Source organism: Dama dama, chromosome 13 (genome assembly GCF_033118175.1).
Source record: "Dama dama isolate Ldn47 chromosome 13, ASM3311817v1, whole genome shotgun sequence".
NCBI classification, from domain to species: Eukaryota; Metazoa; Chordata; class Mammalia; order Artiodactyla; family Cervidae; genus Dama; species Dama dama.
This window is the reverse complement of record NC_083693.1, coordinates 66,417,227-66,431,369: the sequence shown is the minus strand read 5'-3', so window position 1 is coordinate 66,431,369 and position 14,143 is coordinate 66,417,227. Positions and strand designations below refer to the sequence as shown.

Sequence of the window (14,143 nt, the reverse complement as noted above, 5' to 3'; positions counted from 1 at the left end):
CTTTGACCTGCTCACCTGGATGAAGCTGATGGGGCTAAGACTGATGGTCCCATTTTATAGATGAAGAGACTGATATTTTAAAAGAAAAATAATTGTTATCCTGAGGCATCATGGCATTATTCATATACACATCTATGGATTGTCATCATGTGTTATATGTAAGTGTTTTATATACATGCACACATGAAATCTAAATATGAAATCCTTATCATCATGCCAGGCATTGTGCATAATTAGTTTTTGTTGAAATCTCTTTGCATCTCAGCAAGGTAGACAGTATCATGTCTACTTGAGAGACTGGAAAACTGAGGCACAAATGTTAGGTATTTGCCCCAGATCTCAAAGCCAGGCAGACCCTCACCTTCAGATCCACACCTACCTCAGAGCAGTTGGTACCATAGGATACATTTTTTTCTCTAAAGTTAACCAATTTCTGGAGAGGTTAAAGAGACTAGGAAGAGCAATCCTATTTATATAGCGTTATACTCTTATGCTAAGGTAACAGTATTCACCTCCATTTTACAAGCAAGGAAACAGAAGCTCAGGGTGGTGAGGGGCCTCGCCCCGCAGGATCACACAGGTAATAAGGGACAGCCCAGATACTTTGGCCACCTGACGTGAAGAGCTAATTCATTGGAAAAGACCCTGATTCTGGAAAAGATTGTAGGCAAAAGGAGAATGGAATGGCTGAAGATGAGATGGTTAGATAGCCTCACAGACTCAATGGACATGAATTTGAGTAAACTCCGGGAGACAGTGGAGGACAGAGGAGCCTGGCATGCTGCAATCCATGGGGTCATAGAGTTGGACACAACTTAGCGACTGAACATCAGCAACAAATCACCTCTGTTATCTTCCCCTTAGGACTGTGCCATGCTGCAGTCCTGGTGCTGGTCAGCCCACCTCCTGAATCTTTCCTGAGGGAATGTGCCCAAGGCTCCAGCATCTTTAAAGCACATAAGCCAACTCCAGCCTAGCTCTTGCCAACTGAAGACTAAACTCTAGAAAGGTCGTCTGCGCCCCTCCACCTCTACTTCTTTCCCCCTCGAGCCAGGGCAGGGCTCCTCTCACTAGGCTGGCCCTGCTTTCGCCCTGCCTCCTGTGGCTTTAGATCACTGCATCCCATGGACCACTCACCCTTCCCTTACCCCTAAGGCCCCTCTCGTCCCCTGAGTACCTCTCCCGTGGTCCTGGAGTGACAGCTTTTCTCCAATGCATCCTCTCCTTGGTGCTCTGCCCTTTCAGGATTTCTCCTCTTCACATCCTATGGTACCCAGCTTAGGGGGCCTCCACCCATCACTGCTCACATGCTTGTCCTGGGGGCAAGAATCCTCGTGCTTCCCTCCAGCCTGATTCTCTCCTGAACTCCCCTGAGCTGATCCCTTGGTTGCCTCTGGGGAATCACACACCTGGGGTTCAAACCCAGAGGGGTCCCCTCCCCCACAACCTGCTCCTCCTGCTATGGGTCCTTCCTCGGGAGTTGCTTTGTCATCACCCAGGAGCCAAACTGATGGTGGGTTGTTTTTCCTTCTTCTACTCACATCCACCAACAGTCGTATAATGCTCTCTTCACAGGCTTCCAATCTTCCCATTCTCCCTCTCAAGCCTGGACCCGTTTTGGCCCCAATTCCTGCCATAAACTGTTGAATACTAAGAAGTGGAGTATTTCCTGCCATATCAGTAAATAAGGATGTCACAGTTCAGTTCAGTTCAGTCCCTCAATTGTGTCCGACTCTTTGCGACCCCATGAACTGCAGCACACCAGGCCTCCCTGTCCATCACCAGCTCCCAGAGTTCACCCAAACCCATGTCCATTGAGTCGGTGATGCCATCTAGCCATCCTCTGTCATCCCCTTCTCCTCTTGCCCTCAATCTTTCCCAGCATCAGGGTCTTTTCAAATGAGTCAGCTCTTCTCATGAGGTGGCCAAAGTATTGGAGTTTCAGCTTTAGCATCAGTCCTTCCAGTGAACACCCAGGACTGATCTCCTTTAGGATGGACTGGTTGGATCTCCTTGCAGTCCAAGGGACTCTCAAGAGTCTTCTCCAACACCACAGTTCGAAAGCATCAATTCTTTGATGCTCAATTTTCTTTACAGTCCAACTCTCACATCCATACATGACCACTGGAAAAACCATAGCCTTGACTAGACAGACCTTTGCTGACAAAGTAATGTCTCTGCTTTTCAATATGCTGTCTAGGTTGGTTATAACTTTCTTTCCAAGGAGTAAGCATCTTTTAATTTCATGGCTGCAATCACCATCTGCAGTGATTTTGGAGCCCAGAAAAATAAAATCAGCCTCTGTTTCCAGTGTTTCCCCATCTATTTGCCATGAAGTGATGGAACCAGATGCCATGATCTTAGTTTTCTGAATGTTGAGCTTTAAGCCAACTTTCTCACTCTCCCCTTTCACTTTCATCTTTAGTTCTTCTTCACTTTCTGCCTTAAGGGTGGTGTCATCTGCATATCTGAGATTATTGATATTTCTCCCAGCAATCTTGATTCCAGCTGTGCTTCCTCTAGCCCAGCATTTCTCATGGTGTACTCTGCATGTAAGTTAAATAAGCACAGTGACAATATACAGCCTTGACGTACTCCTTTTCCTATTTGGAACCAGTCTGTTGTTCCATGTCCAGTCATTAGCAATTCTGGCCCCCCAAAAGTGAATTCCTGAGCCCTAAGGGTACTCAGGAAGAAGAACACCTGCTCCCTCTTGCAGGATTCAGGCTGCAGTCACTCCCTATGGTGAGCATTGAGGAACTCTGGATGTGAAAAACACAGGATACTTGTCCCAGATAGTTGAGACGCATGAGAAAGGAGTGATTGCAGTGAGCCCAGACTGCCGCATCTTCCCATATATAGAAAAGCTCTAGATTCCTTAACTTGAGATATCTGTTAATTTCTTTAATTCACAAAAAAATTTTGATGTTCAGATGACATGCCCTTTGTTGCAGACTTCTGTATAACTTGACTCCTCTCCCTACCTTCTGGCAACAGTTTTCTCAGGGTTACTAGAGATGCTGTCTCTGAGGTTTGAAGTCCTAAAAATTTCCACCAAATAAAACATAACTCTCAACTTTTAGGTTGTGACTATTTTTTATTTTGACAATACCCAGCCTGTATCCCTGACATAGATCCTGAATCACTTCTCTACATAGCAGCCAGAGTCATTTCTCTACCATGCACATCTGCTCACATCAACGCTCTGTTTAAATTCCTTTAAAGCTGCCCAGGACTCTATGGAATCCTAGAGTATCCCTACTGAATGCCAGGCCACTTGAGGTCCAGTGGCTCCATCACGGCCCCACCCTCTGTGTAAGCCCTTCAATTCCTACTCCAGATCTGCCCACATTTTTCCAGTTTCTTGAAAATGTCACCCTCACTCTTTCTCCTGCTCAGAATATTCTCCTCTCTCTTCACTCCATGACATTCTTATTCTTCCTCTGATAACATCACAGAAATCACCGCCTCCAGGAAGCCTTTCCTGACCTCCTGAACTAAGTTTGGCCTTCTGCTCTCAGTTTCCAGGGCCTTGCTTCCTCATACATCCTGCCTATCAGATCTGAAGTTCTAGAGGACCATCACTGTGGAGACATTTATGGGGCAGAATGGCTCTGCGGCTCAGAGTATTCTGATGGAGGAGGTTGGGATAACATTCTGCCAGCCATAATTAGTAGCTGTGTGAACTTGAGGGAAATTAGAGAGGCTCTCTGTTCCTTGGTTTCCTTATCTGAAAAGTAGGGTGAGTAATAGGATGTATCTCCTATGATCATCACGAGGACTAAAAATGGGTTATTCCAGGTAGAGGTCTTAGCAGGCTACCTGAGAGAATTCGACCCTTCAGTTATGGATGACACCATCATTACCACTTGGAGCTGTCCTCCCTGGAGATCACACAGCCGTCCATACATCAGTAGGATGCAGGGCTGGGTGTTGCTCTTATCACAGGTGTATATTTGCTGCTCCTTCCCTCCGAGGACACCTCTTCTGCCTGCTGATGGGGATTCACTGTTCGGGGAGGAGGTGGAACTGGTCAGGAGGTGGAGGTGCTCAGCTGGGATCCTAGAAACAGTTAGTCTCCCAGGTCTGCTGCTGGGAGGCAGAGGGGAGGTTCTGGGGGAGGAAGACCCAGCTCAGCTGCAGGATCAAGGAGTCCAGGGGCTGTGCCAGAAAAGGGCACAGTGTGGGCCCTGGGGAGGGAGGGGTGAACCTGGACCTGGAATCAGAGCTCTTGAACGTGGGCATCGGGCAGCAGGACCCATTTTAGTCCTGGACCTGTGGTCCAGCAGGCTTGGTCACAGGTGTGAAGCCTGCTCCTGGGCCAGCTGGTGAGGCTGGGGCAGAGGGAGGGGCTCGGAGTCTAGGATGGGCTGAACAGATGTGGTAAGTCGGGGTCGGGGGGGTTGGCCTCAGGGTTCAGGCAGCAGCAGGGTGGAGACACACAGGAAAGAGGCCAGTCCAAGGAAGGTGCTTTATTGCTCTCAGAGGTTTCAGAGCCTCCTTGTGACCCGGACACAGACTCCCTGTGCATGAAGAGCCTGAGCAGAGTCACTGTCGCCTCCCCAGAGGTGAGCAGGTGGGGAAAGGCCGGGAGGATCTTCAATGCACAGGGGCCAGTCTGCACCCAGGGACCTGGGCACCCTGTTCCTTAGGGAGGGGACCCACAACTCAGAGGGGAACTCTAGACTTAACTGGGGTTGGTGACTTTCCCCAAAAAGATGATGCTCTGGGTGTCTTTGAGAACTATGGCAATCAGGAAGGGCCTGTCGAAACGCACAGTGATTCTCAAGATCGTTCTTTCCATGCTGATTCCCGTGGCAGCAGCTCCTTCCGTGCCCTCCTCGTCCACATCCAGCGCAGCGCTGTGGACCACCTGTGGGGACACCAGAGCAGTACCCACCAGAGACAGGGTGAGCGGAGGTGAGCAGTCACCTAGCGCCTCTAAGGGGGCTGACATTCACCCACCTGCTGCTGGTCTGTCGCTCTGCTGTCTGTCTGTTCTATTTATTTGTCCTCCCAACAAACTGCCCTGTTTGCATAGTTGTGATACGCAGACACGCAAACTGAAGGCAAGGTCAGTGAGTGATGTGCCCAACATCTGAGGCAAAGAACAGGGACTCACTGTCCTAACCCAGAGACTGTGCGGCCTCCAAAGACCCCCTAGTCAGGGGGAAGGGCCAGGTCAAGGCATTTTTCTTACAGGCAACTGTCCACAGTCCCTCCAAGTCGAAGCAACTGATGGCCGAGCACTGCTTTCTGCTCCTTTCCTGCCCCAGCTGACGTGTCCCTGAGCCCTCAGCCACCTTGCCGAGGATTGGCTTCCCGTCCCTGGACCACAAAGCCCCAGAGCCCCTGTGTCTCCTTCACCAGGTCCTCTGGCAGGTGGGGTGCAGGGGAGACTGCGGGGGTGCCCGGCCCCCCCACCCCACCATTCACGCTGAGTTCTCTGCCTCTAGGACCACAGGACCAGGACACTAGGTGTTCCTCTCACGGGCTCTTAGTACATTTTCACTGTGATTCTTCAGAGACTTTGTTAGTACCTATAACCTCTTACCTGCTCTGCTAGGCACAAACAGGAACCAAGAACTATATGCTCCTTTTAAATATGAAAAGTTGGGGGATGCAGAAATGTGATCATTCCCCTCCATAGGCAGTGAAAGATGGAGCCTGACATGGGCTCCACTGCTGTTTCCACTCCAGGTCCTTCCCAATGACGGGCTTCTGAGTCACTTTATAACTCAGGGAAGGTGGGACCTGATGTCACCGTGATTGCAACCAGCTCTCCTGGGCTTGGGGAGTCCCAGGGAGGGAGACTGAGTCACAGGGAAAGCATTTATTTTACAAATTCCAGGTGAGCTGCCATCTGCCTGGGCTCCACGTTTCGCACTTTGATAGGAGGATGAATTGTCCACACTTAACAGACTCACCTGGGAGACTACCAGGTCCCCAGTCCCTGTGATTCCTGACAGGTCAGGGTCGGCGAATATTTTCTTAATACCCAGCTGGGAGAGGATCTTATTCAGCACATAGTCGCTTTTGATGGAAAATTTTGGCAGGTAGAGTTCATGTATTCGACTAGGAAAATAGGAAAATAAATTTGAACACCTGCTTGAAAAGATGTTTGCCTTTTTCCACCTCACAGCATGGTCTTCCAAGGATTCCTCTTACCATCCCCCTTCTCCCTGGAATAAGGACTCTTTTTCTCAATTTCTAGACCTCTCACGCTAAATCTCCTTATTTTGTTAATTTTCCATTCCAATCTGCAGGAGTCTAACATGCCAGCAGGCACCAGGGCAGGGGGAGGTTAAGGAGTCTGCAAGGCCCCACGTGACCTGAGTCCACCGTCGGGGGACCCTGACCTCCCAGCTTCCCCTCTCACCCCTCTGCCCTCCTGCTCTGGCCTCACTCATCCTCAGCCACACCAGGCTCGCTCCTGCCTCAGGCTTTGCCCTGCTTATTCCCTTGGCCAGAAATGCTTTTCTCAACACACCCAGAAGGCTCAGTCTCTGACTGCAACATCACCTAAGGGCCACCCTATTTCCGATCACAATCTACCTCTGGATACAGTTTTCTTCATCATTTTACTGTGCTTTACTCTCCCCACCTCCCCATATCTCCCCTCTCAACGTACTGAGGAATTTACATTTCTTTCCAGTCTGTCTCCCACAATTATAGAGTGTCATGAGGACAGAAAATTTAGCGTTTTATTTGCTGACTACCCACAGGGTCTAAGTTAGTCCCTGAGGCATAGTATGTCCTCAGTTAATCTATACAACCAGTGCTGACTGGATGAATGAATAAATGAGTGACTGTAATGGAAAGACAGTGCAATTATGGTTCTCAGAACCAATCACACCTGGGCCCACACCTGATTCTAATACCACTCCTTCTACCTTCAAGAGGAGGAGACATGGCGAGAAGAACATGAGTGCTGGGGGTCATGTCGAGTCCTCATGACTCAGCTCTTCTTAGTGTGAGATGAACCTTCGGCTCCCGCCCTCTCAGATGTCATCATCTTACAGAAGGATTCAAGCCCAGAGCCAGGCAGGCAGCAAAGGGCAAGGTCATCCCTGATGGCTTCTCCCACCATTTCCCACACCGCTGCACCCCATTCCTGAGGTCTTGTTGCTGGGGGTCAGGAGTCCAGGAAGAGGGGGAAGGACCGAGAAGGCAGGTGAACCCACAGCTCCGGGTCCTGGGGAGTCACCTGGGCTGCAGGGATTTTCGCCACCTCGTCAGGGTCTCCGGGTTCAGCTTGGCTTCTAGGTCCTGCATCTTGCCCTCGTCAGGGAGGATGAGGAGGGCGCTGTCGTTGCTGGTGTACGTGAGCTCCACCAGCGTGCAGCCCAGCTCCTCGTCCCGGAAGTAAGGGGTTTCCAGGCCAATGCTCATCATGGGCACCTCCACCGTCTTGTTCTCGCTCACATGGAACTCTGCCTGCTGAGTGTGTTTGGGGTCAAAGGGAGTCTTCCACTGGGCTGGAGGCAGGGGGACAGGTCAAGAGTCTGTGAGTGCAAGAGCTGAAGTCATTCCCTCCTCAGTCCTGGTCCCTGAGCAGGGAAGACCCTCCCCACGCCAGCAGCCCCCATATCATGGACCTGTATGATGGGCCTGCTAGGTGTGCACATACCCCTGGGCAGGTGGGTAACTCCAAGGGGGTGGTGTTGAACCCTGCAGGTCAGGATTGGGAAGCGGGATATGAAACAAAGCGGGTTAGTTGTGCTAAAGGCGAAGTCAACAGAAATGTGGAGGACAAGGGAGAGATTGGGATGAGACTGGGCCTGGGGAGATATGTGACCTCCTGGTCCTTCATGGGGAGATGTTTGTGACCAGGGGTTGGTCATTGGCTTTGTAGGGAGGACACACATCCCCACAGCCTCGTGAGCCTGGCTGGAGCAGGAGCCACACTGGGACCTGGAGGGCAGGGCGTGGTCAACAAAGGAGGGGCCTTGGGGGTCCCCCAAGGAAGATGGAGACCTTAGTGTCGGGGGTCGGCTTCTTGGGGAGACTGGAGCCCTGGGGCTTCATGGAGGATTTATCCACCCCTGCTTCCTGCTTTGTTTCCACCCCTGCCTGTGTCCCCACGGTTAGAGACAGGAGGAGAGGGAAAGCTGGGCTGGGGGGGGGGGTACCCCTGGGGAGGACAGAGTCCTGGGACAGGGCAGGGTGGTAGGAAATGAGAGCACAGAAAAGTAAGGCACAATATAGTAGATCTGGCCTGGATTATTAACAATTTTCTAGAGAACTGGGAATCTAGGCCTTCATTTACAGAGGAAAATACAGATCCAGGAGGGCTCCCCAGGGCTCTGCCAGGAGTCCCCAGTTCAGGGCACACATGTCCCCTCCAGCTGGTGTCCCTTAGGCACCTGCCCACCCCCTCGCTCGGTGATCATTCTTTGTGTCTTTATTCCATGTCCCTTTTGCACTGCTGGCTCTGTGTGTGAAATCTTTCTGCCTTCACTCTGCCCCTATGAGTTTCCAGGATCAGGTTTGCAGTGTTGGGTTTCTACCAATGGGTTGGTCCCTGGACCAGCTAGAATCTGGAAAAGAGTCTGTCCCGGGTATTGTCCTTCCCTGAGGCTTCCCTCTGGGGTTGGCATTGCCAGTGTTACCCTCATGGCTATAACGGAGCACAACTGAAGTTCCTTGAGTTGGCCAGGCTGCTCAGAGGCTATCATAGCATGAAGTCAGCCACCAGCCCCGCCTCCACCCGCTGAGACCAAGTCCCCTTGGAGGGAGCCCAGGTCAGACACAGCCCGCAGAGTGCAGAGCAGTGGCCTTCCCCGCATGTGTTAAAAGAAGCTGGGGTTCCCAGCCACTCCAGAGTGACCTTAGAGGAGAGATCCTTCCTCCAGCAGCCAGGCAAGTTTGAGAATAAAAAGACTCCCTATGGCTCAGACAAAGGGTTAATGGCTCCCTTGCCCTTGTGTGATGCAATGACAGCTCTGATTTAGAGAACCCCCAGATAGACAAAGACCCGTTAAGAAGCAACAGCTAGAACTGGACATAGAACAACAGACTGGTTCCAAATTGGGAAAGGAGTACATTAAGGCTGTATATTGTTCACCCTGCTTATTTAACTTCTATGCAGAGTATGTCATGGGAAATGCCAAGCTGGATGAAGCACAGGCTGGAATCAAGGTGGCTGGGAGAAATATCAGTAACCTCAGATATACAGATAACACCACCCTTATGGCAGAAAGCGAAGAAAACTAAAGAGCTACTTGATGAAAGTTAAAGAGGAGGGTGAAAATTCTTGCTTAAAACTAAACTTTCAAAAAACTAAGATCATGGCATCCAGTCCCATCACTTCATGGCAAATAAATGGGGTAATAATGGAAACACTGACAGATTTTCTTTTCTTGGGCTCCAAAATCACTGCAGGGGGTGACTGCAGCCATGAAATTAAAAGGTGCTTGTTCCTTGGAAAAAAAGCTATGACCAATCTAGACAGCATATTAAAAAGCAGAGACATTACTTTGCTGACAAAGGTACATCTAGTCAAAGCTATGGTTTTTCCAATAGTCATGTATGGATGTGAGAGTTGGTCTATAAAGAAGGCTGAGCACCGAAGAACTGATGCTTTTGAACTGACATGTTGGAGAAGACTCCTAAGAGTCCCTTGGACTGCAAAGGGATCCAACCGGTCAATCCTAAGGAAATCAGTCCTGAACATTCATTGGAAGGACTGATGCTGAAGCTGAAACTCCAATACTTTGGCCACCTGATGCAAAGAACTGATTCATTGAAAAATACCCTGATGCTGGGAAAGATTGAAGGCAGGAGGAGAAGGGGATGACAGAGGATGAGATGGTTGGATGGCATCACTGATCGATGGACATGAGTTTGAGCAACCTCCGGGAGTTGATGAGGAAAGGCAAGCCTGGCATGCTGCAGTCCTTGGGGTCGCAAACATTCAGAAAAGACTGAGCAACTGAACAGAAAGTCAGGACAGGGTCTTAGTGCCCAAGACCCCCTCACCGATGACAGCTCCCTCTATGATACCTAAAAACACAGTTGACTGAGCTGAGAACAAAAACTAAAGGTATATTTCCTTCTGAATCAAACAGGGCACCCACCTTTAAAGTAGATGTAATTCACTAGGACCAACACTGTGTTTGGAGAAAGGTACTTGAACAGTTCCTCAATTTTCCCCTGGGTTTTATTCTTCACATACTCGTTTATTAGCCTCTTGGCAGCTTCAGGATCCCTGAAGTTGGTTGAGAAGGCCTCGGAGGAATACAGCACCCGGGCATCTTCTATGAACTTGTCCAGCAGCTCCAGCTCCTCCTGCACAAACATGGCGTTGCCCACGCTCAGCTGCAGCTGGTTGCTGGGTCGATTGAGTGTCTGCAGGAGGTGCTGGAAGCCCTGGTGGATCTCTTTCTCCTGGATCTCTGTGAGGTTGAACTTGAGACCTTCCAGGATCTCTGTCAGAGTGGAGCCACGGGCCCCCAGAGACAGGAAGGCCAAGGCTATGGAGACACTCAGTGGGGAGAAGATGACATTCTTATTGGGGTTCTCCAAAGCCAACTGCTTGTAGAGGCTGAAGGCGAAGTCGGTGTTGCTGGAGGCTAATGTGTGGTCATCCACCCTTCTGCGTTGGTCCTTCACCATCACATTCTCCGGGAGGCAGTGGACACTGCAGATCCCAGCCAGCAGGAGCCCCAGAACCAGGAGGAAAGAAGTTCTCTCTGCCCTCATGTCTGAAAACAAAGCTCCTTAAGTCTCCATGTGTCAGATGACATCCCACCCCCCACCCACTGTCCCCTGTAGTCTGTTCTCTCGGCCTCTGCTGCTCTCTGACCTCCCAGGGGTAGGCACCCTCCTGGGCTCCCAACACACCTGAGGGGGCTCTGGGCTCCCCCTCGCCCTTTGACCAAGTGCTGTGATTGTTACCAATTTCCCCGGTGGAGAGACTGGGCAGAGAGGGGAAGGGGCTTTTCCAAGGTCTCACGGCAAGCCGTGGAGGAGTGAGGGGGAGGAGCCTGGGGTGCCTGGCTCCAGGGTGGGGAAGCTGGTGATGGGTGTGAGGTGCTGGCCAGTGAGAACCCATCTCCCTCCCAGGAGCTGACACCGTCAGAGGGGCCTAGGAAGCCGGGTTCCTTTCCCACTGTATCCCCTCTCTGTCCCCCCAGGAAGGAGCCCTGCACTCATCAGAGGACAGTGCACCTCTCCCCACCTCTGAGGACAAGGGTGTGACCTCAGGGAGGCTCTCCCGTCGAGGTGCCTGGTCACAGGGAGGGTTCAGGAGAGAGGCCGCGCAGGCAGCGGGAGCCGTGCTGGAGCCTGGCTGCCCTGAGCAGGGCTGGTGCAAAGAACAAGGAGGCCAGAGCGTTCTGCTCAGCCCTGCCAGGTGGACACGTGGAGGGTGTTTCCAAGAAGAGCCTGGAAAGGCCTCCTAGTGGGGAGAAGCAGGTGAGCTCAGAGTCTCAGGGACCTGGTCGAGGATGTCATTTGGACCACTTGTGAGTGCTGTGTGGTGACGAGCAGTGACTGAACCTCTCTGATCCTCAGTTCCCACCTCCGTCCAACATGTGGAATGGCTCAGGTGACATAGAGGATGAAGGTGCTGGGCTCCTAAGAGGAGTTCCAAACGTGTCACCCCCTCCACAACCCACCTTCTCTAGGATTCTAGAAGCCAGACTGTGATTCCCTGGGGACAAAGGACAGAGCTACTGCCCAGAAGCCTCAGGAGAGACTGAGGTCAAATTGGTGACCTCAGCAAAGAGGGCTGTTTCCCTGCAGCCTCTGTCTCTCATCTCAGAGTTTAGAGGAAAGAGGGCTGCCGAGGTGGTGTGGTGGGGAGGGGAGGAGAAGGAGGAATGCAAAGGGAGGAGCCTGAGCTGAGTCTTGTCCACAGGCCAGGGAAAGGTCCCAAACAAGCCTGGGCACAGAGGTAAGCAATTGCCCCAACTTGGGGCTGATGCAACCGTTTCATTTCTTTAGAAAAGAGTTAAACATTTTCCTCCAAATTAGATCTGGAGTAACTCCTGTATATTTGGCCATATTGGAGGGCTGGCTCTATTCAGTTCCTGTCTGGCTCTGGACAGACTCAGTTCCTATCCACTTGGCTGGGCACCTTGGACAGTGGAGCCCAGAAAACCCTCCTGGAGACCCTGCAGCCTCTGCCCAGAGGGACCCGGTGCACTAATTCTGTCCCCTGGGCTCTCTGAGAGCAGCGCCCTGTGCCAGGCAAGGAGACGCACTTCAGGGCCCTCGGGGGACCTCTGACCTGATGGTGGATGCACAGATGGATAGAACACAGCTGACTCGAATCACAACCCCAAAGACTCAAAAGCAGAAATGCCCCCAGAAACCCTGGTGGCATGTCTCTCCCTTTGCAGGATGAAAACTGAGACCCAGAGAGTCTTCTTCAGAAAACTCAGAACCCTCCCAGCATCGGACACATGTCCTCCCACCTCCCTCCTGCCTCGTTCCACAGACCCCTGACTGAGACCAGAACCACCCTGGGAAAGGGGTCCCTTGGCTCCCAGTGTGGGAGCATCACAGATTACCTGCCTCAGAGAGTGGGGTGTGGGCAGTGGATCCAGAGCTGCCGCCTGCCTGGATGCTGGAGTTTCCCCGGTGCTGTTGCCTATTTATCCTGCAAAGACCTCCTCCCAGGCTTGTGAAACATAGGCGGGGACAACACAGGACTCTGTCCTCTGACTGGAAATGGGCAGATGACCATTCCTGGTAACAGGTTTCATTAAATCTATTTGAATAACCTAATTATAGAAAGCACTAACTTTTTGTCTGTTAAAACTAAAAATACATTTTAAAAATTTTCCTTGAGAGTGTTTTCTCCTGTTTAAGAAAACTCATTGCAGAGTATGTGAAAATTCAGAAAATGTAAAAAAGGAGATTGAAAAATATCCCTGATTATTGTGACTTTTTAAAACAATGTTGGTCTTGTTAGTTCCCCCCATGTTTATGATATCCTCATTGAGGACCATGTAAAAATCCAAAGATTGTAGAGAAGGACGTTGGAAAACATTCCCTGGAATTGTGTCGTTCTGGGGCAACCCCACCAGCATTGTGCTGTGTTTCATTTATAAGCCACCTTTCTTTGTGTATATGTGTGTACCTGTGTGTATGTGGTAGGAATCACCAAACGCAATCTCAGATATGTTTTAACAGGTAATGCGCTTTGTCTACAGCAAGATTGACTTTCCCAGAGAGGGGGTGTGAGGGCCCTGAGAGGGTTTACAGCACAAGGGCCTGGGACCTCTGCTCTCTAGTCCCATCTGTCTTTGGGGTTCTGCTGTGTCTCAGCCTTTGTCCTTACCCCTTCGTTACTGGTTCACCCCAATAGCTAGGTGATTTTCATCTCTGGCTTTGAGGTCTCCTTAGATTTCTCTTTGAGCTAATCCCAGGTCTTTCTAGGGCTCATGGGAAAATCCTTCCCTTTTATCCGTCATAGTCACAACCCTCCATCCATGACAACCCTTGACAGACCTTTGTGACCTGTAGGAGTCCCACCAAGCAGTTTGGAAACCACTGGCTTTGGACTGAATGCCTCAGTCAAAGAAGTGCCCCTGGCCAGGTATGACCTCAAGCTGCTGCTGCTGCTGCTAAGTCGCTTCAGCCATGTCCGACTCTGCATGACCCCATAGACGGCAGCCCTCCAGGCTCCTCCGTCCTTGGGATTCGCCAGGCAAGAACACTGGAGTGGGTTGCCGTTTCCTTCTCCAATGCATGCATGCACGCTAAGTCACTTCAGTCGTATCCGACTCTATGCGACCCTGTGGACAGCAGACCACCAGGCTCCTCTGTACACAGGATTCTCCAGGCAAGAATACTGGAGTGGGTTGCCATTTCCTTCTCTAGTGACCTCAAGCAATTTACTGTAAATCCCTCATCCTTAATCTCCTCACCTCTGAAATGAAGATAACAAAATTTCCCTGACCAAGGTCTCTACAAACCCTAAGTGAAATAGCACTAAATGTAAGCTCTAGTAGGACAGGATTTGATAGTGGGGATGGGGGTTTGGGGGGATGATTGTACAGTGTTACCACCTCTAAGTACTTAGTAAATGTTTCTTGACTGCAAAGCATTGATATGACTAAGAAGATTTTGGCCCCACCCTTCCTGAAATGAAAGTTTACATCCTTTCAGGCACCAAACATTTCCAGAATAG

At 50.8% G+C, this 14,143-nt stretch overlaps 1 protein-coding gene across 1 annotated transcript; it reads right to left on the bottom strand.

Annotated features, from left to right (window-relative positions):
• Positions 1-4,473: 4,473 nt before the first annotated feature.
• On the bottom strand, positions 4,474-12,558 carry LOC133068486 (serpin A3-1). The gene is made up of 5 exons (XM_061159707.1): positions 12,519-12,558; positions 10,080-10,706; positions 7,208-7,478; positions 5,928-6,075; positions 4,474-4,873 (listed from the first exon to the last, which is right to left on the bottom strand). The coding sequence occupies exons 2-5, from the start codon at positions 10,702-10,704 to the stop codon at positions 4,688-4,690; spliced, it is 1,230 nt and encodes a 409-aa protein (XP_061015690.1). The 5' UTR covers positions 10,705-10,706; positions 12,519-12,558; the 3' UTR covers positions 4,474-4,687.
• Between the last annotated feature and the right edge of the window lie 1,585 nt (positions 12,559-14,143).

Coding starts and splice junctions, on each gene's coding strand:
- LOC133068486 (XM_061159707.1), bottom strand. CDS start 10,704: ATGAGGGCAGAGAGAACTTCTTTCCTCCTGGTTCTGGGGCTCCTGCTG. Junction 6,076..7,207: donor CGAAAATCCCTGCAGCCCAG/GTGACTCCCCAG, acceptor CTATTTTCCTAG/TCGAATACATGAACTCTACC. Junction 4,874..5,927: donor GGGACCTGGTAGTCTCCCAG/GTGAGTCTGTTA, acceptor GTGTCCCCACAG/GTGGTCCACAGCGCTGCGCT.